Source organism: Oryctolagus cuniculus, chromosome X (genome assembly GCF_051225735.1).
Source record: "Oryctolagus cuniculus isolate XC-2025 breed Fujian yellow rabbit chromosome X, ASM5122573v1, whole genome shotgun sequence".
In the NCBI taxonomy this organism is placed as follows: domain Eukaryota; kingdom Metazoa; phylum Chordata; class Mammalia; order Lagomorpha; family Leporidae; genus Oryctolagus; species Oryctolagus cuniculus.
In genome coordinates, this window is record NC_142888.1 from 126,852,005 (window position 1) to 126,874,779 (window position 22,775).

The following is a 22,775-nucleotide window of genomic DNA, read 5'->3' on the forward strand; positions in this document are numbered from 1 at the left end:
CAACTCTGTGGAAGGCACTGTGCCAGAGCTTTTTGTATGTAGTTCTTTCATCCTTGTGACAAGTAGAGTATTGCAGTTTTTAGAAAGCTTTTATTTAATAAATATAAATTTCACAGGCACAGCTTTTGGAATATAGCAGCTCTTCCCCCATAGCTGCCCTCCCTCCCCCATTCCCACCCCACCTTCTACTCCCTCTCCCATCCCATCCTTCATTAAGATTCATTTTTAATTATCTTTATATACAGAAGATCAACCCTATACTAAGTAAAGATTTCAACAGTTTGCTGTCATACAGACACACAAAGTATAAAGTACTGTTTGAAGACAAATTTTACCTTTAATTCTCATAGTACACTCAAAAAGGACAGAGGTCCTACATGTCGAGCAAGTGCACAGTGACTCTGTTGTTGATTTAACAATTGACACTCTTATTTATGACGACAGTGATCATGCGAGGCTCTTGTTATTCCAGATATTTAAAGAAATAACTCCAATTCTTCTCAAAACAATTGAAAGAGAGGGAATCCTCCAAAATTCTTCCTGTGAAGCCAGCATCACCTTAATCCCTAAGCCTGAAAAAGATGCAGCATTGAAAGAAAATTACAGACCAATTTCCTTGATGAACATAGACACAAACATCCTCAAAAAAATTCTAGCCAATAGAATGCAACAATGCATCAGAAAGGTCATCCATCCAGACCAAGTGGGATTTTTTTATCCCTGATATGCAGGAATGGTTCAACATTCACAAATCAATCAATATGATATACCACATTAACAAACTTCTGAACAAAAGCCATATGAATATTGCATTTTCCCAATGTTTCTCATGAAGAATTGTAGTTCAGAGAAGTGAAATGCTTTTATGCATCTTCACGTTCTTGTACATGGTGAGTACAGGCTTTTCAACCCACTTCAATGTGATTTTGTAAAAGGAATTGTTTATACTCTGATAGGAAGTCAGAAGTCTTAATAAGCTTACCTGCTGGGTGACTGTGGGGAAGAAACTTCATTTCTCTAGCCTGTAGTTTTCTCATTTCTGAAGTGAATCATAATAATTAATAGTAATAAGAGTAACATTTTCTACCTCAACACAACTCAGTCAAAGTGAGGAAACTGAGGCACAAAGAGGTTTTTCTAATGACTACTTAAGGTTATTTATGTTGGGACAGGAAAAGGCCAAATGGAGGCCAGAGTGTGACTGTTGGCTCACATGGTTGTTATAGGGATCAAATGAAAGAGCCTAGGAAACCTTATTTGAAATCTGTAAAGTACTGTAAAAGTTCAGACTATCATTGTCATTAAAACTACGGCAAAGAAACAACTTACTGTTTATAGTGATTAACTGTAAAATATTAGGATTAGAAAAAAGAATCGCTAAATTGCATTCTTTAGTCACAATAAAGTAAAATAAGTAATGTATTCCAAAATTTCTAGCTTTTTAATACTTTTATTAAAAAGAAATACTTTGGTACAGTGGCCTTCTTCATGTTAGTATTGTGAGGAAATTATGCTCCTATTTGCAGACAGCATTAAAGCAAACTGAGGGAAGTTTGCATTTTCTAAAGTAATGAGAGGCAAAAAGCTTAAATGAAGGAGTTCTGTTAGTCATGAGCCACAAACCAGACATGTAATTTATGCCTTAAAATACTTGGAAAATGCATTTTCTTGATGATAGAGATATTGTGATTACTTAGAAAATCATGGCTAGAGAGCTTACCTTTAAGGAATCAACCAATTTTCTAGAACCGGAAGTAAAAAAATGGCCAAATTGAAAAAAAACCTGTAATTGATTGAAATGGCCAAATTTCATTTTTCTATGTTTATAATGTCCAATCCAGACTGCCAAGATTACCTTGCTCCTTAATAGGATTGCTAAGTCTCTGGAGAGCAAAAAAGAACATTCAATGTGAATCAGAAGTTGCTATGGTGTATAATAAGAATACATTGTGTACTTGTGTATAAATGTATTTCAGGACCCATTGGGTTTTCTATTTAGTGGATCTCATAACCGCATCTTGAGAAATTAAAATCTGGTTTTCACTAAATCATCTCTAATAGTTAGAAGGCAAAGAGTTTACTTTGGGGCTGGCGCCATGGCTCAATAGGCTAATCCTCTGCCTGTGGCGCTGGCACACTGGGTTCTAGTCCCAGTCGGGGCGCCAGATTCTGTCCCGGTTGCCCTTCTTCCAGGCCAGCTCTCTGCTATGGCCTAGGAGTGCAGTGGAGGATGGCCCAAGGGCTTGGGCCCTGCACCCCATGGGAGACCAGGAGAAGCACCTGGCTCCTGGCTTCGGATCAGCGTGGTGCGCCGGCCGCAGCGTGCCGGCCGCGGTGGCATTGGAGGGTGAACCAACGGCAAAAAGGAAGACCTTTCTCTCTGTCAGTCTCTCTGTCGCTATCCACTCTGCCTGTCAATAAAAAAAAAAAAAGAGTTTGCTTTGGTGACATGGACGGACTGTTAGATTAGTTGGTGACTGTTGTATGATAGGCTTCTTGAGGCTGTGTGTCCGTGTTCTGTGGCTCATTCTGCCTCATGAGTGTTTTGAATTTTCCAGTATTTGTCTTAAGAATGAGCATGGTAATTCTGACTGGTAGCCATAGCATGTCTGTTATGCGAAGCATATGGCTCTTTCTTCAATCAGCAACTCAGAAAAGTATCACCTATGAATTCATCCTTGAATTGTCTGCTATGCAGTTCCTGTCACAACTGCTTTTGAGACAATTACTCCTTGAGGAAGTTAGTCTAAGGGAGATGACAGCCCTCCATACCTCCAAGTTATTACAGCTCCACCCTTCCTGTGTCATTAGTGCACACAGAGGTACACATTTCAAGCCCCACTGGTTTTCTGTATAACAGATTTCTTCCAAAACTTAAAAACTCATTGACAGTTACCTAATTATGGGGAGGCAGAGTTTATTTATATTAACCTAGATATCTAATGCCACAGGCAGATTTAACTTTCCTTAGTACTGCTCTTTATCACAATAGAGAAAAAAAACACATAAAGGACATGTATTCATCTTCTGGAAAATTGATAACAAAACTTGTTTTTTATTGCTCAAAGATTCTTATAAATGAACCAGTTAGAGGAATTTATTTTTACATTTTATTATCAGGCAATAATTTGTCTCAACTAATTAATTAGTACATGCTTTCTTCCATCAGACAAAGGGCATTCTAGAACCTATGAGCTTTTTCTTTTTGCCTTAGCTATGAGGAAGCTCAAAGTTCAATTTAATGTCCAATCATAGTAACCAAATTAGCCTGACTTTACGTTTCCATTTCTGTGCCTTCTACTCTAAGCCGTTGCAAATTCTTTATTTTGATATAGGGAGGTTATGAACTATAATTTTATTCTATTCCATTTGACAATAAGTTTTTCATACTTAATATGCACCAGACATGGTACTAAGTCTTGGGGATTTAAAGATGAATAAAAAGTGGCCTTGGACTTTCAAGAGCTCATAGTTTTATTCAGTGAGACAAATCATAGTTGTAGTTTTTACATTATGTAGAAGGAGTTTGATTTTTCTGTACTGTTCAGAGAAATTTCAATTTCCTCCTAATTTTATTCGTATATGCGTGTGTGTGTGTATTCACATTATGACATTGATAAGTTCAGAAATTCTCCTAATTTTCTTTAATTTTATTCAAAGTGTATTGCATATATACAGATTTAGTAAAATAGTGATAGTTCCCACCCTACCCTCCCCTTCTCCCTCCCATGCTTCAACATTTATTCCTCCTCCCACTCCTATTCCCACTATTAATTTTTACAAAAATCTATTTTCAGTTTAAACCCTACACCAACTAGAGAGTTCAACAAATAGTATGAGGAAAAAAAAAAAACACTGTTCCTCAACAGTAGACGCTAGAGCTGTAAACAATAATGAAATCTCAAAATGTCTATTTCACTCCAGTACACTACATTTTAGGTACTCCATTAGTTACCCCATATCAGGGAAAACATATGATCTGTCTTTTTGGGACTGGATTATTTTACTAAGAATAATGTTTTCCAGTTGCATCCATTTTGTTGCAAAAACAGGATTTCATTTTTTTTTATTTTTACAGCTGAGTGGTGCTCTACAGTGTGTATATACCATAGTTTTTTTATTCACTCATCAGTTGATGGACATCTGGGTTGATTACATATCTTAGCTATTGTGAATTGAGCTGCTATAAATATGGGAATACAGATAACTCATATGCTGATTTCTTTTGGGTATTTTTTTTTAAAATATCAGTCCTGAAGTACATGTCTTTTTATTTCTTTATTTTAAATTTTATTTGTTTTGCAAGTCTCATATATTTCCTATATACAGATTTAGGAACATAACGATACTTCCCCTTCTATCCTCCACCCCCACTGCCCACGCTCCAACCCTTCCTCCCCCTCCCTCTTGAATTTCCATTCTTAATTTTTACAATGATATATTTTCATTATACTTAATTATTGTATAGTTACCCTTACTCTGAGTAAAGGAGTTCAACAAATAGTATTCAGAGAAAGAATACAAAACAAAACATTACACTGTTCCTCGGTGGAAGAGACAAGGGCTATAAACAATCATTTATTCTCAAAATGTCTATTTCACTCCAATATGTTTTCAGTTTATTTTATACTCATAAGGTTAACCCTACATTAAGTAAAGAGTTCAACACATAGTATAAAAAAAAAAAAAAAAACTGTTCCTCAACAGTGGAGACAAGGGCTGTAAACAAACATTGAATCTCAAAATGTCCATTTCACTCCAATACATTACATTTTAGGTAGTATATTAGTTACCCCAGAAATTTCAAGCATCTTGTATAACCTAGTCATGGAAGAAAGATTAAGCACACATCAAAAACCCAGATCATTATAACATTACACATAAATGAGGAGACATTAAAACTAGATAATGTTTTCTCCACTAAGGACAAGAATAAGCATGTCTTTCCTATTTACTGAAACAAGAAAAAGGATGTGACTAGCTTGCTTGCTCTCAAAAATGTGATTCTTGAGCTCTGATGTTATTGGTCTAGCATGAGAATAGAATGGCCTCTCAGAAGCTGGAATTGTATCTTTGTGACACCTAAGGGCAAGGTGGTTCTGATTGTGTGAAGCTCTGTTTCCATGAAAGTCAGGTAGTAAGACTAAATCGTTTCATATGGGAAATGAAATGGTGTTGTTTTCTCTTGTAGGGTCAGATCCTTTAATATAGCCAGATATCAGCATTCATTCATTTGACCCAAGAGGTTATCTGTTTGAGAGGCAAGAAGAAACCTGTGCTTGACTCGAATTTTGGCTGGAACCTCAATACTCTAAATATTCTTTGTTTTAAATTTAGGGATTGAATTGAGATACCAGTTTCGACTGCTGCCCATATGGTTCATTGTGCAGTTCGGTTATAAGTGACCACTATATGCAAAGAGTAGATTCTTACCTTTACTGAAACATAATTTTTGCAATTAAAAATGAAAAACCTAGGGACTCCTAGGGAATAAAAGTGTTTCCTACCCACCTTTATCTTTTAAATATGCCTTTCAAATGTATTTCTGAAAATACAGTGTTTATTTAGCTAAGGATTATATGGAATGTTACTTGTTTAATCACTACTTTAGTACCAAGGTTGCATATAATGCAATATAAGATGTTCTTGAGGATAAGAATACTAAAATTCACATGTATTTAATTTCTACAGATCTCAATTTTCCAGTGTTCCCTTAGAATATATTTAGCATACTTTAGTTGATCTTTGAAATTCATATCTTTATAACTTCCCTCATTTCCTTGATTTAATACATATATGAATTGAAGGCATATACAGTATATAGAGACTGTGCTAGTAATAAAGTCAAGATATCCATTGGCTTCTCTCTTTTCGATTGTTCTTTCTCGATGCCCTTTGTTGTCTCCTTTTCTTCTCTCAGTCTTTTAAAGTTTGACGCTGCCCAGGGTTTCCTTCCCCAACCTGATCTTCTCATTCTACATTTTCTTTTCCTGGGTGATTTCATTTATTTCCAGTACTTCACCCTCCATCTATCTGCATAATCTCCCATCTTTACATACAAAGAATAGTTAGCAGCTATATAAGTTAGGTTTAGACTGAGATACCAGACTTGGGCCAGTGTACTCCCTGTATATACTAGGGGAGCAGCCTGTGTATAGGCCATGTAAGAAACCTTAGATGTTAGACATTTGTCTTCAGTGGACAGTTTACCAACGGGGAGGTGTTCACCTCCTCCTGTTCATGGAGAACATGTTTGTTACTCCTGGGACCTGAAGGCCACATTAGGTGGTATCTTCCCTACCTGGTGGCCCAGTTGTCAGATGGCTCTTGGATATTAGTAGCCATCTTTTATTGCAACGTCTTAAGCCTAGATAATGAATCCCATGCACAAAGAAGTCCTTTACCCTTCTGAATTCAGGAACTTATTTTGATAACCCCTTTAGCATATAAAAAATAAAAATCAATTTGAGGATGAACAATTGAGATTTCATCAATGTAGTATTCAAGTATACCCACTATTTTTCAGTCATGAAAGATTTGCTTTGTATGTTGCAAATTTTATGCAGGAGCTTAATTATTTTAAAAAATCATCATAACTATCTTAATAGGATTAATATATCCTATAGGAGTGCTGTAGATGGCATGATGATTGTCCGTAGAATGATTTGGTTGCTTCTGCAACTCCTACCCATTAGACTAACATCATTTTGAAAAGATTACTTTGATTTACTTAACCAATACTTTGAATTCTTGAATATTTTTTTTCTAAATCACTGAAAAGACACAGGAGGATTTGAGTCACTGTTGAAGAAAATTGCATTCTTTCAAAGTAAATGAGTATGAATTATCAGTATGTAAATAGTCACCCCCAGAATATGTAGGCAGACACCAGTAATTTATACATTTCTTTGATTAAAAGGAATTAGCTTCACTTTAGTCATAAGTTAGCTCAATTAGATGTTGTTTAATCCCATGCCCTTTCTAAACTTAATATTGTCATGATAACACAATTTAGCTGACTTCCTTATCCAATTGGCTAAGCCTTTTTCTTGGTATAATATAGTACAAAGGCTTATGTATCAAGAACATATATAATATTCAGTTATAATTCCAATTATCAATAAAGTGAAGTTGTTTTTATTTCATGTAACAGTTCAGCTCATCTGACCTAAAATATATAATCTTTCAAATCTAATTAATAAATAACATAATTTAAAACTTTTTTCAATAACTTTAAGACAGGCCAATTAGTATCCCAACGTTAATCACACTTGCTCTTTACAAGACGCTCTTTAAGTAGTGTTATTGATTTTTTTTCTCTCAGAGAATATGAAAAGTATGAAATTTTATGGAAGTGTGACAATTTTACAGAACCCTATATGCTAGTCTACTTAAGGCATCTGTTTGAAACATAAACATTAGGAAACACAAACCTATTCATTCTTTCTCCTCCCACCCCCATCTTTTTGTTATTTTAGACAAACAAAGGTGATGCACTTGCCAACCGAGTCCAGAACACGCTTGGAAACTATGATGAAATGAAGGATTTGCTAACTAACCATTCTAATCAGAATCATCTAGTGGGTATCCCAAAGAATTCTGTGCCCCAGACTCCCATCAACAAAAATGAACCAAGCTTTTTTTCAGAACAAAAGAACCGAATGATACCATCTCACCAGGATAATACCCATTCCTCGGCATCAGTGCCTCCACCTTCTGTTGTGATCCTGAATTCAACCCTGATACACAGCAACAGAAAATCAAAACCTGAGTGGCCACGAGATAGTCATAATCCTAGCACCATACCAGCAAGCCAGGCCGGAAGTCAGCCCAACAAGATGCAGACTTTGACACAGGACCAGACTCAAGCCAGACTCGAAGATTTCTTTGTCTACCCAGCTGAAGCTCCCCAAGTTGGAGCCACTGAAGAATCAAATCCATCTACAAAGGAAGACATTAATCCCATGTTCAGTGGAGAGGATGCTTTCAAAGAAATCTTTCAATCCAACTCAGCAGAAGAATCTGAATTTACAGTGCAAGCACCTGGGTCTCCCTTAGTTGCCTCTTCTTTATTAGCTCCCAGCAGTGGCCTTTCAGTTCAAAGCTTCCCACCAGGGATTTACTGCAAAACAAGCATGGGGCAGCAAAAACCAACTGCATATGTAAGACCCATGGATGGCCAAGAACAGGCACCAGACATCTCTCCTACACTGAAACCTTCCATTGAATTTGAGAACGGGTTTGGGAATCTGTCATTTGGATCACTCTTGGATGGAAAACCCAATGCAGCCAATTCAAAGACTAAGCTGTCAAAGTTCACGATCCTCCAAACAAATGAAGTAAGTAATTTTTCAAGTTTTGTTTCATTTTTATTTCACTTTTCTAACCTCTATTATCAAATATTCACAACAAGCTCTTAATTGCCTTATTAAGTCATATATGATTCTTCAAGGTCAGAATCTTGTTCTTGATCTGTCACTTGAGACATGACTAGTTAACACTCTGCAAATACAGTTAAATTTTGGTAATTTGGAATGACCAATGAAAAGGTTAGTATGAATGAAAAGTTGGAGTTATAAAATAGTTTCAGAAAATGCACCTTTAGCAATATGCACAAACTAGTAAAATTCAAAATTTTAACTTGTTAAATAGTATGAGGTTCATGAGTAGAGTGTAAATCACATAAGACCTTCAATAACCAAATAACATAAACATAAAACACAGAAGTTCCTTAAGGTGTGAGAACATACAAGTATGATTTGCTAGAACGTGAAGTGGAAGGGATTCTTTAAAAATCTTAGTTTTCTCTCTGCTTGCAGGGCTATTCCCCAAGGCTATTCCTTGGCAAGAGCTTAAAGTTATCTTTTGTATCCCTCAGTGCTCCCTTCTGCATCATGTCCTTCTAGAGATAACTACATAGCCCTCTCATACTACCTTCATCCCTTCTATTAAAAAAATGGCATTGTTACCAACCAAAGTCCCACTGGGTTTAGAGTGACTAAATGCCCTACCCATCTCAGGAATCACTGCCTTGTATAAGAGAAGTCTAGAGGGACCAAACACTCCCAAAGGAGTTAATTCCAGGCCTTGTTCCCCTGTGAGGGGATGTACATGGGGCTGCCTCTCTGACACTACCATGTATGCAGCTACCTACTGCACCTCAAGCATTGATGGGAAGAAGCTACTTCCTTTAAATTGGATTCCTGTTATTGGTGACTAAATGCTTGAAAAGACACAGAGGAAAAAAGTAGGTTGAAATTCTTACTTAAAAGGCGTGACAGACTTTCTGGATGAATTTTTGCAGAATCTAAGTTAGTGGTGTTCAAATTAGAGAATTCTGACTATCTAAGCCCTCTGCTCTTCTTCCTTTACTTATCCTCAGCAGATGCGGTGATTTCAGATGACAATGGGAACACAAAGGAAGGGATATATCTGGGGATGTTGCTTATAAATTCTAGACATATGATTTTAATATTTTTTCATTTCTGAGGCAATTTTGCTTTTTGTATCGTCATTCATGAAGTCTTGTGAAGCATCCTCCTAAGTATCTTTCCATTCTGTTGCCTATTCTGCACCTTCACTGCCTTTGAACCACCTGTAAATATCTTGTACTTGGACTGCTATGATAGCTCCTCCTAATTGGTCTCCCCCAACTCTAGCTCACATCTCTTCCAAAGCATCCTTCATACAGGCTGGTCCAATGGACATTTCTGACCATGTCTTTCCCTGCTTTTTATTCTTCAATGCCTTCTTATCACTTCCAGGACAAATTCCAACTTTCTTAGTCCCATATTCAAAGCTCTTTACTCTCTGGTTTCATTCTCTCTTTCTGGCCTTATATTTCACCACTTTTCCATATACATAAGCAATCCCATCCCTAAAGAACTACCCATGGTTCCCTGTCATATCATGCGTTTTGGCCTGCTGTCACCACAGTTAGAATGCCTTTCCCTACCCTCCCTTGTTTTCTTGGTGAAGTCTTATTTCTCCTGAAACGTCTGCTCAGTGGTCATTTTCTCTATGAAAACGTTTGTGATTCCTCTAGCTTTATTACAAACCACTTGTTCTGGATTCCTTTAGTGTCTTCTTTTATACACTTTGGTTGTCAGTTCATGGTATTATAGTTATGTGTTTATGTGTTTGCCTCCTATATTAGACTTTGAGCTCCTTGAGGGCAAGGAATGTCTCATTCTTTGCACCCCAAGTGCTGAGAAAATGCCTTGCACATAATAGATATTTAATAAATATTGAATAAATTAATTTCAAAAATTTTTATGATTAGATTTTATATGCTATAATGTTAATGTAAACAAAGATAAACAATTGCTAGAAAATTCATTTTCAGTCATATTTATTTAATTGCACTCTGTCTGCTCATGTCTTACTCAGCTCTGCTTCTGCATAATCATAAATCCTAATCCTTATTTCTACCAGCAGACTTAATATGGCGGTTTAATACTGAAAAACCCAAAAAGATATCGCTTTGAAAGAGGAAGATTATAGTGGGAGTTTGAGGTATTATTTTTTAAAGAATTATTTTATTTATTTGATAGAGTTACAGAGAGAGGTAGAGCCAGAGAAAGAGAGATCTCCCATCCCACTGGTTCGCTTCCCAAATGACTGCAATGGTCAGAGATGAGCTGATCCAAAGCCAGGAACCAGGAACTTCTTCCGGGTCTCCCATGTGGGTGCAGGGGCCCAAGGACTTGGGCCATCTTCTACTGCTTTCCCAGGCCATAGCAGAGAGCTGGATAGGAAGAGGAATAGCCAGGGCTTGAACTGGCGCCCATGGGATGCTGGTGCTGCAGGCTGGGCTTTAACCCACTGCATCACAGCACCGGCTCCAAGGTGTCGTTCTTACCATTTTCTTGCCCTGGTGTCTCTTGTTATTCCCTCCTTACATTGGGGTGTCAACATATAGGACTTGTCTTGAAATAGCACTGCCCTATAAAGCAATTTGGATTGACGGTTCTCATACCCAACAAGATCTAATCTGTCATAATCCCTTCTCTTATACATTCACAAAATGGCTGACCCAGATTCAAAAGTGACTTCAAACTTTCATTTGATGCTTTGACACACCAATGAGTGTTACATTTTCAAAAAGAGTCTGAGCTGTCATCAGTGCTAGAGGTGATTATCTAAGGAGCAGCCCATATGCATACAGTGTTTGGTGCTGGTGCAGATAGACTTTGAAAGATTTTTGTATGAAAAATGGGTCAGTTGCAATAAAGTTATGCTAGAAGATCAGTAAAGAAAGTACCCGTTTGAACATATAAGTCTCAAGGAAGGATTCAAAAGAGGGGTAGGGAGAAGCTTATGTTCATGAAGTCAGAAAAATACATAGTTTAAGGGTAATGTGAATACCAAAGACCAGAGGAAAGAAAATGAAAGGTTAGACAGCCCAACAGAGAACATAAAAGTGTGTAGATTAAAAAGTGGGCATAAATATAGACAAAGTAGAGCATTATGAAGCTTTGAACTAATGGAATTTATGTAGCAAAAACTCTGACCAAGTCTGAATATTCACCCTATTAAACCATGATGCACTTTTCAAAAAGCACTTAGCATTAGAATTCAGCTTCAGTTCTTGGCACCAAGGTTTTCAGGCAGTGGTTCCTTGTCTCTGTTCAGTATTGCCATCTTTGATGGGTCGTAGCTTTCCCTTGACTTATTGTGGAGAATGTTTATCCATACAATAATAAAAGATTTTCTTAGAGCATTCTCAACTTTTTCCCTGACTCTAGTGACAGACGGCTGACTTGTTTTGTTAATGAAATGCATTTGGAACAGAGAGTAGAACAGGAATTGCTAAATGACTAGAAAACAGACGCATTCTAAGATATACAAATAAGCATATAAGATTATATTTGTGTATTGTGAAATCATAAACTATCATTGAAATGTGATGTGTGTGTATTTATGTGTCCATATTTTTGTGTCTATACTTGTATTAGTATTGGGGAAATTTTTATTTCTTACCCTTGGAACATTCCCATGCTTAGAATTTCTGTATTAATAAAGATATTAGAAGTCTAAACAACTTTATTGCAAATGATCAGCTTTTTCAGTTGAGGTATGTAATTTAAAGAAATCATTTGTTTAAAACTCCATGCTACAGAATTTATTAAAATTCCAGGCAACCAAAAAAATAGCTGATGTGTGCTGCAATTAGGTTTAGAAGAATTTTTCTGGAAACTGCATCTGAATACAGTAACAGGACTATTTATGTCAAGTAGAAACTGAGGGTTGCTTGCAGATGGTGTTTTATTAGGAAATGAATTTGTTAGTAAATGTGGCTTTATACATGATTTTATTAGAGAGGTTTTTGTTTATTTTTTCCTTAGGAGAAAAATCTGCTGGTACAGATAGCTTCACATTTTGGTATAATTTGTTATTAGTATTCTTTGACAAATAAATAACTGCATGCAAATGAAATGATCAGTGTGATGTATTAAGTGTCTCCATCCCAATCCCAATATGGAGGGTGTCATCACAATAAAAGATCATTTGCTTTGCATGTTACTCTTGACTGTGATCTTAGGCTATTTGAGTCTCCAATTGCTGCAAAAATAGAAGTGTCTTAGGAAAGTTTAATGGAACTGACATGGGATTGGTCTAGCTTATTTTAGAGGTTAGATTTGTCAACCAGCTGAAAAGTTATCATTCAGATTTGTGGCTGCGCCTGCTTTGTTTTATACTCTATGCAGTGAACATTGTGAGTATAATTAGCTTTATTGATTATGAGGTACATAATAAGCAGAAGTCCCTTGTGTGAGAACTATAGAGAATAATGGGATCTTATTACTGGTGTTCTTGATGTCTGTGTAGCTACAAAAAAGAGATAGAGGCAGCTCCTTTACAGAATAGAATATCAACCAGCTGCTGTGTGTAATTCATTTTTCATTTAATGTACATCATGTAGTTCTTTTGTCCATTCTTATGGATATAAAATAATCTTCAGTTTCAGGCTATAACTGGTCTAATTTAAACACAATCTAGAATGAATGGAGACACCTCTAAAAGTACTTGCACTTTCAGGGTGCCAGAAAAGACTCTTGACCTTAACATTTTTCGAGACTGTGTAGAATCTGCAATACTTTGTACCTGCCATCCCATGAATCTGACCCCTGGTGGTTGCTTTTTTGTTTATACCTTTGACTAACTTTTCTAAATCTTTAGTTTCATTGGTGTTCAAATTCATTTTTCTTACCATAGCTCTTCATTTCTCTCTAACATTAATGTCTCCCTAGACTGAATGAAGTGACCACAAATGCAACACAAGGCCTTGCAGTCTTTTTGATGGTGAAGTCAGAGATGCTAAGAGAAAATTCAGTTAAGATGGCTGTGCTGTATTTCTATGATTAGGAAATGTGTTCTGAGGAGAATAAGCTGAGCTCATACTCACAATCAGTAGCACTAATCTACCAGATAGTGAAACAGAAGGTTAATCAGGGAGTGTTTCACAGAGAGTGAATGTGACATAGATTTTGAACTTTATCTTGAATCCTGGGTAGAATTATACTGTTTGAAGATGAATATGGAAGACAGTTCATATGTGTGCAGTTCATATGTGTGCATATTTTGTGGATGGAGAGAATGACATACATCAGAAAAATATGAGGTACAATCTGAGGGTAGGCCTGTTTGCACCTGAAAGTTTATAGGACCAAAGTGAAATAGAGCTTGAAAGTCAGGCTGTCACTGATTGTGAGTACGTAGGCAATATGGCAGCTAATGGAAGACTTCTCTCTCTCTTTCTCTCACTCTCTCTCTCTCTCTCTCTCTGCCTTTGCTTCTCTGTAACTCCACCTTTCAAATAAATAAATAAATCTTAAAAGAATGAATAGTGTGGAGCCATCTGAGCTCTGCCTGCATACCTCTGGCTACCACCCTTCAGAACAGTTTGGGTATTGTTAAGGCTAAATAATTATGGGGAAGTAGAATAGGATCATTTTAGAGCATGGCTACAAATTCTGTCTGGAGTATTATTATTTTTCACTCCTTTTTTTAAAAAAAATAAATGAAATATGCTGCATTTCACCAGAAAGTACCAGCTGTGGACTCAGCAAATTGGCTCCTAATCTTGTCACTACTCACTAAAATAATGAAAGATAGGGGACCTCTATTTACACATTACTTCCAGAGAAATATTTTGACAGGTTCAGTATACAGTGAACTGATAAGCTTTTGTTATGTGTATTCCAAATTATCCTGTTATCACTAGATATATCGATTAGTTCAATACTTTCTGAGCCAGTCATAAAAGAGACTACTTTCATTCTACATTAAAGAATAAGAAAAATTGACTTGTAGATAGCCATATTGATGCAATTCAAATAGTAAATGCAAAGGCTCTAGAGATGAGTTATAAAATTCTTTATGTGTATTATAAATCTGTGTTGTATTTTTCAATTGGCATGAGTGCAAACAATCTTTAATTAAGCATCATTTTTAAAATATGCTAAAATAGCTGACGCCATGGCTCAATAGGCTAATCCTCTGCCTGGGGCTCCAGCACACCGGGTTCTAGTCCCGGTCGGGGCGCCGGATTCTGTCCCGGTTGCTTCTCTTCCAGGGCAGCTCTCTGCTGTGGCCCAGGAGTGCAGTGGAGGATGGCCCAAGTCTTTGGGCCCTGCACCCACATGGGAAACCAGGATAAGCACCTGACTCCTGGCTTCGGATCAGCGTGATGCGTCGGCTGCAGCGAGCTGGCCGCAGCGGCCATTGGGGGGTGAACCAACGGATAAAGAAGGCCTTTCTCTCTGTCTCTCTCTCTCACTGTTCACTCTGCCCGTCAAAAAATATGCTAAAACTATGCTGTCATTGCCAAATAGAGTTTATTAATATAGGTGACAATAACAAAATCCTGATATGTCTGTAGTTTATAGTTTACAAATTTCTTCACATAGATTATCTTATTTGAACAGGGTCTGGGATTATTATCATTACCTTTTCATACATGCAGGAACTTAGTTTCAGAAGACTAATGGTCCCTTGCCTTATAGTCATGCAGCCAGCAAATGGCCTTGCTGAGACCAGAACCCATGTTTTCAGTGCCATTTTAAGAAGTTATTTGTGTGCTACTACATATGTGGAATAATTTTCTAAAAGTAGCTTCTCTATTGGAACATAAAGGACAAGAACATAATGAACTGAATCTAACTTAAGTTAAAATTCCCTTACTGGTTTCATATTTCAAAAGTCTGGGGCTGAACACACCAAGAGAGCAATTTTTCTTGTGGTGTTACAGGTTATACTCATGTGTTTTTAATTTACAAATATGGTGAGAAGTAGTGCTTTTGGAATATTCCTAAATGAGTAACACATGATAAAACTTGTTAGCAGACCTTCCTTGTTTCATAAAGTTTCTATCTTTTTGTCTCTTTGGTGGGATGACTTTTGCAGAGTGATCAGAAAACACTGCTAAAATCTGGGTTTCTGTGGTGTAACAACCACTTTAAAGATAAACTTTAGGCGTAATGAGAGTTCAGTAAAAAGTGGGCATGAAAATAATTGCTATAGTGGGAATAAGATTTTCTAAAATATTCGAGTCCCTCCAAAATATTTACATTAAAGAAAACTCTTTAGGATCATGAGAGCAAAATTAGATTGCAAAGATCCGGCAGGATCCCTAATTTTATTCATAGATAATAAATGAGTTTCACTGCACCCCGGCAAAATAATGCAAATAATCCATAGACTGTCTACTTTAGAAAACTGCTATGCGAATAAATGAAGTAGGTAAGGCTACTGAGGTTTCGCCTCACCTCCCTTTCTAGCGCTGGTGCGTAGACTCGGCGGCTGAGGTCCCGAGCCATGGGCACCCGTGCCCTCCGCATAGGTCCACTGTGTCCCACTAGTTCCGGAAGAGTTTCCTCTGCAGTTTTTTCCCTAACTCTTCCCTGAGACTACAGTATCTCCACTTTTATTAAACTATCTTTTCCCAGACTATCATAGCACTCCCTCCCTATTCCACCATCTTGGAGGACCCTCCATCGTTTGCTTTCTTAAGATTGAAATGTGTCAACTCCCAGGGCAAGAAGCCATTAGCATGCCCAGGCTTGGATCAGAATCACAGGATGCAGGGTGCTGACCCCAGAGATAACCACTAGCAGGAAGCCAATCCTGTAATTGTATCTATGGAGGTAAAGGGCTTGGGGAAAACAAAATTAGGATTTGAAAATCCTTTATGTATTACCAGTATATAATATACTTAACTTAAATGTGTACAAGTAGGGCTTTCTATGATTCTCGGAATAAAACATCTTTTTGTGTACCTGAGACTTTGGGTTAAATGGAGGAAAGGATTGATGGTCTGTGGCAACCCCTATAGCTCTTCATGAATAATGTGTAGGGGTGTTTGTGCACATATGTGCATACATGCATGCATCAGGTGTTTATGTGTCTTATTGGGGATTTTGAGTAAGCCATTGACTTCTGAGAGGAAGTCTAGAGAATCATGCCTTTTTTTTGTACTTCCTGAGGTTTTTTTCCAGTTTCTTGGGCAATATCTATGTTCCAAGGTGACAAAGTGAAGAAGTGGTAGAAGAAAGGATCTATTTAGTTAACATTTTAAAGATGATGTGAAGCTGAGCTGACGCTTTGACAAATGCATGGATTTGTGAGGGAAAAAGAGACTATGTCATAGCCAGATGAAATGGGCTTCATATATATTTGGAAGTTGTTGGTGCTTCAAGAATCATGTTTCCTATGATAGAAGGGTATCATGACCATTTACTACTTAAAGTAGTTATCACAGAAAAATTTTACAATTATGTTGTCATTTCAATAAAATGGTTGATGCTGGAAGAAGGAATTTCCAGGTAGTAGAGTTTCAGAGGTGACTATCCATATAAATAAAATTTGAATGATGATCTCTGGGGTTGCTTAAGAAGAGGTCACTGGCTCTAAAGAAATTATTGTTTTTTATATTCCTCTGCTTTTCGGGATAAGCTTTTCATTCAGAACTTGATGCGAACTTTATTAGAGAAACTGGTTTCCAGTGAGACATCCAGAAATGCTTTCCTAAGTCACCTTTTGGAGGTGCATACCTGGATGCTCACTCAGAATAGGATTTACCCAAACTGTTTCTCTACAACTCCATTATATTGACTTGAACAAATGTGTGGCCTTCAGGTCTTGGGAAGATGGGAAGATCTTACTTTCCTTCATAGTCAAGATCAATGGGTAACAACCTCTCTTACACCAGAGCCTTCACTCTGACCCCCAATCCACTTACAATAAATCTTGACAAGAATGATCCTATTAAATACTGGAGGGCAAGATTTGTCTCAAGAACAAACATAAATGAAATAGTATAAAATTTTCAGTTGTTCACAGTGAGTCTGAAAGTATGAATTGTGATTTTTAAATTTTTTTTAGAAAACTTTTATCTGATAAATATTAATTTTGAAAGTACGACTTTTGGATTATTGAGTTTTCCCCCATAACCACCCTCCCACCCACATACCATCCCATCCCCTACTCCCTTTTCCATCCCATTCTTCATTAATATTCATTTTTAATTATCTTTATATACAGAATTTATATGAAAGTCAGAGTTACAGAGAAAGAGGGAGAAAGGGGGGGAGAAAGAAAGGAGGAAGGGAGAGAGAGAGAGAGAGATAAGTCTCTCATCTGCTAGTTAACTCCCCAGATGGAAACAGTGGCCAGGTATGGGCCAGGATGAAGCCAGGAGCCAGGAGCTTCATCCAAGTGTTCCATGTGTGTGGCAGAGAACCTAACGCTGTGGCCATCTTCCACTGTTGTTCCCAGGCCCTTAGCATGGAGCTGGATGTGAAGTGGAACAGCCGGGGCACGGACTGGTTCCCATATGGGATACTGGCATTGCAGATGGCATCTTTACCAACTATTCCACAATGCCGACCCCGATTGTGATGCTTTAAATCTGAAAATGCTATTGTATACATTGTTGGAAAGATTAATTGAAGATAATAGCTATAAGACCCCCATAACTTCTTTTGTCAATTCATTGAATTAGTTATTTAATCCATTAGTTCCTATTGTGTGCCAAGTACTATGATAGGAGCTGAAAAAGTGAGATGACTTATCACCTTACCAGAATGGCTTAAGTCAGACGATATGGACATAAAATCACCATTAAATTTAATAGAAGAGTTTTTGATGTTATGAAAGAACAGGAGAATGCCTCAGAGTGTTTCTGATGTTTACAAAAGCATTTTCAAGAGAGTAGTACCTGGAGTGCCAGCTTTTGCAGGGTGGGGAACCCATTTGCTTCCAAGGGCCATTTGGATATTTTTAACGTCATTCACTGGACTTATAAAATTCTCAATTTAAAAATTAGTCTGGTTTTGTGGGCGTTCCCTGCCCCTGTGACTATAAGTATGATTTGAAAGTTTTTGGTTTTGTTTGGTTGAACAAGGGGGTTATGAGCTCTTCCTGAAATGTAACCCATATAAGCTTGTAAGTGAACCTAATAACTCTCGGGATTCATGAGACATAAAGAAATCTCCATTATTTGGGAAGTTAGGAGAAGAAATTTGATAGGAAATCAGGGACTTGGTGTCGGTTCCTTTTCATGGAGAGCATTTTAAACCATTAAAATGTGTATGGTATAGGCGTGGAAGATGATTTTTTAGAAAAGTCATGTTGGCAGAGGAATTTTTAGGGGAGTAGGAGAAGGGAAGTACCAAACATGATAGGGCTGGTTAGATTTGAGGCAGAAAGATTGTTGAATTGGCTGTTGGAATATCCCATGCCAAAATGCTAGAAACTTGAACTAGGGCATTTATTTATTTATTTATTTATTTATTATAATTTTCTTGGAAAGGTAGAGAGACACCCAGAGAGAGCCTGTATTCTCTTGGTAATTCCTTAAATGTCTACAACAGTCAAGGTTGGGCCAAGTTGAAACCAGAACAGAACTCCATCTGGGTCTCTTATGTGGGTGTCAGGGACCCAAGCACTTGTGCCATCTCCTGTTGCCTCCCCAGATATGCATTAGCAGGAAACGGATTGAAAGATGTATAGCCAGAACTTGAACTATGAACTCCGATGTGGGACGTGGATGTCCTAAGTGATGACTTAAGCCACTGTGACAAACACTCATGTACTAGGGTCAGTTTTGAGATAGTTTTAAAGGCTGAATTGGTGAAATTCAGTGACTAAAGACATTGGAGAAGAAACTAAAATGATACTGAGGTGACTTGGGCAGACAGTGGATGGTGATATCTTTACCCAAGATTCCTTTCTTTCATACTCAGATCTTTACAAAACAGGTTTCTCCTTTCATCTCTTTGATTCCCATGCTGTCATGATAGTATAGGCTTTGAATGTCATAAAATTTTATTACTATTGCACAGAATTTATTATGTAAAGCTGCGTGTAAAAAAATCATGATTACTTTCCTATGCTTCAATGAAGAATTTATTTTCTATAAATGCCAGGTTGGTCCACCATTTAAAAATTAATATCTTACCTCAGAAGTATTTTATAGCAATTTAAGAGAACATGGGAAAATAAGCTTAATACTCTCTTAGAAATTACAGGATTAGAAGTGACAATTTCCTGTTAGTAATGCAGTATACTAAGTATTAAGTGATATGTATTTTATAAGATTTTGAAGTCAAATGAACACATTTCCATTTGGACTTATGCTATAGTTATAACTGTGGGCTTTGTTATGATCTTCCCCCGACTTTTTCTCCTTTAGACTGAAGCTGGCTATACTGTAAGCATACTTACAAAGTAGAATTGGAATAGCTATACTTTATACTGTCCAAATCTGGTGCCCCCCACCCCAATAATGTAACATTGATGGAGAAATTACATACTTTGATTTAGGTGGATTTGATGTAAGGCTATTCTGGTTGACCATCTATATAGATTGTTACCTCAAAAACTGCCTTTATTTGTGGATATAGTCATTGCCTTCAGTTGAAATCAATGAAATTCTGGTAGTTGATGTATGAGAAAGGAATGAAATTCAAAGTCTAACATTTTTGCAATCTGTAGTTGCAGGATTGCAATTGTGTTTTTCAAATATAAGGACATTAAACAAACTATATTTTTTATTTTACTTATCTACTCCTCTGTTCCTTTTTTAAACTTTTATTTAGCAAATATAAATTTCAAAAGTACAATTTATGGATTACAATGGCTCCCCCCCATAAATTCCCTCCCGCTCGCACCCCTCCCATCTCCCGCTGCCTCTCCCATTCCATTCACATCAAGATTCATTTTCAATTATCTTTATATACAGAAGATCGATTTAGTATATATTAAGTAAAGATTTCATCAGTTTGCACCCACACAGAAACACAAAGTATAAAATACTGTTTCAGTACTAGTTATAGCATTATTTCACATTGGACAGCACATTAAGGACAGATCCCACATGAGGAGTAAGTACACAGTGATTCCTGTTGTTGACTTAACAATTTGACACTCTTGTTTATGGCATCAGTAATCTCCCTAGGGTCTTGTCATAGCTTGTCAAGGCTATGGAAGCCTTTTGAGTTCGCTGACTTCGATATTATTCCGACAGGATCATAGTCAAAGTGGAAGTTCTCTCCTCCCTTCAAAGAAAGGTACCTCCTTCTTTGATGGCCTGTTCTTTCCACTGGGATCTCACTCGCAGAGATCTTTCACTTAGGTCTTTTTTTTTTTTTTCCAGATTGTCTTGGCTTTCCATGCCTAAAATACTCTCATGGGCTCTTCAGCCAGATCCGAATACCTTAAGGGCTGATTCTGAGGCCAGAGTGCTGTTTAGGACTTCTGCCATTCTATGAGTCTGCTGTGAATCCTGCTTCCCATGTTAGATTTGTTCTCTCCCTTTTTTATTCTATCAGTTAGTATTTGCACACTAGTCTTGTTTGTGTGATCCCATTGACTCTTAGACCTATCAGTGTGATCAATTGTGAACTGAAATTGATCACTTGGACTAGTGAGATGGCATTGGTACATGCCACCTTGATGGGATTGTATTGGGATGCCCTGGCACATTTCTAACTCCACCATTTGGGGCAAGTCCAATTGAGCATGTCCCAAATTGTACATCTCCTCCCTCTCTTATTCCCACTCTTATATTTAACAGGGATCACTTTTCAGTTAAATTTAAACACCTAAGAATAATTGTGTGTTAATTACAGAGTTCAACCAATAGTATTAAGTAGAACAAAAAAATACTAAAAGGGATAAAGTATTAAATTGTACTCAATAGTCAGGACAAGGGCTGATCAAGTCACTGTTTCTCATAGTGTCCATTTCACTTCAACAGTTTTCCCCTTTGGTGCTCAGTTAGTTGTCTGTTCTTAACAGTTTGAAATTGTCCCTGTAACGTAAATATACTTTCTTATTTTGAAATGGCATAATACTGTAAGTGCGGAGATATTGGGAGCTGAGAGCCTCACTTTTTGCAATGGAAAACATAGAAACCTGATAAGAGGCAGTCTTCCCTAAGGCCTCACCACAGTTAATTATAGAACTAAGCCTTGGCTTCTCTACTTATAACTCTGGACATTGAAAGAAAAAAAAAATTAAGGAGCATCTTAAAAATAGCTTATATCCTATTAATGCATGCAATTTGAAAATGTAATATTTTGAGAAAGATATGTCTTTTTTGACTAGGTGCTGAGATTGGCAGCCAAACTGTACTGATGGTAGTGGTGCACTTTATGGAATTAGAGAATCTTGATGCTGAAGGGACTCTGTAAAGGCAGTAAGTCCATTTGGCTTAATAGAAACATATTAGGTTGCACATTCATCACTCAGGAAAGTTTCAGGTGAACCTTCATATGAGAACAGTTGCATCAAAAATAATGATGTGCATCATGGAACCTGGCTATTTCCCACAACTCAAAGGAATAGATGAAAGTTCCTTATTTGGTATATTTCAGAAGATATATTAACCTTATGAAAAAAGCAACATCTAACTTCTATAATTTTGACTTAGGAAGGAAAAGAACTCTCTGTCATAGAAATATATTTGTTTCACCTTCTGGGCTAGTGAGGAACAGAGAGAATTTTAGCTGCAGTGGGTTATTGAATCTTCCTGAGTTTAGAATTGGGTAAGATTGAAAAAGTGAATGCCATCACTCCCCCTTGCCCCACAGCAAATCAAAAGGTATGGTATGTTTTGCACCAGTCCTAGTTCAACTATGAAATATTTCGATTCCATGTTAAAATTGTCTGTGTATAATATAATAGTTCTCTGGATCATCAAAAGACATATTGAGTTAAAATACATTAATAAAGAAATATCAGATTTAGTTGGGGGCTTTAATTGCAAAATAATTCATTATATGACTTACATAGGTAGACATAAATGTATTTTTCAAATCATTTGACAATATACATCAAAAGCTGTATAGTAAAATACATTCTCAGCCAAAAGGCTGAGAAGTGATGTGTATAGTAAAATAATCTTAAACTTTATCTTGTCACTGCTGAGAAAAGATTACCACTGTCTTTAATGACAATCTGATCATAAAGTCATAAAGTGATATAGGCAAAACGGTTTTACTAATAGATTTTAAACATGGCATCTTCACATATCAAAAGGATGTGGTGCTTAGAGCTAGAAATAATACTGTTATCCTTCCTGCTTTAATTAAACCATTTTGCATTTTTGACTTTGCACCCCTATTTAATTTAAACAATATTTGTCACTCCAATAATCAATGTTAACATTTTAGGCAGCAGGTGATATATTTATCTTTAAAATTTAAATGGGATAAAAATGTCTTGAAAACATGGTTTAGGAAAACTCTTGATTTTTTGAATTTCCCATT

General features: G+C 36.9%; 1 protein-coding gene across 2 annotated transcripts in view; it reads left to right on the forward strand.

Annotated features, from left to right (window-relative positions):
• Positions 1-22,775, forward strand: part of AFF2 (ALF transcription elongation factor 2) — a 592,065-nt gene that overhangs the window by 188,366 nt on the left and 380,924 nt on the right. For both annotated transcript variants that reach the window (XM_008273461.5, XM_051831608.3), the window contains exon 3: positions 7,479-8,339. In XM_008273461.5, coding sequence (XP_008271683.3) covers positions 7,479-8,339 — 861 coding nt within the window. The remainder of the gene's footprint in view (positions 1-7,478; positions 8,340-22,775) is intronic.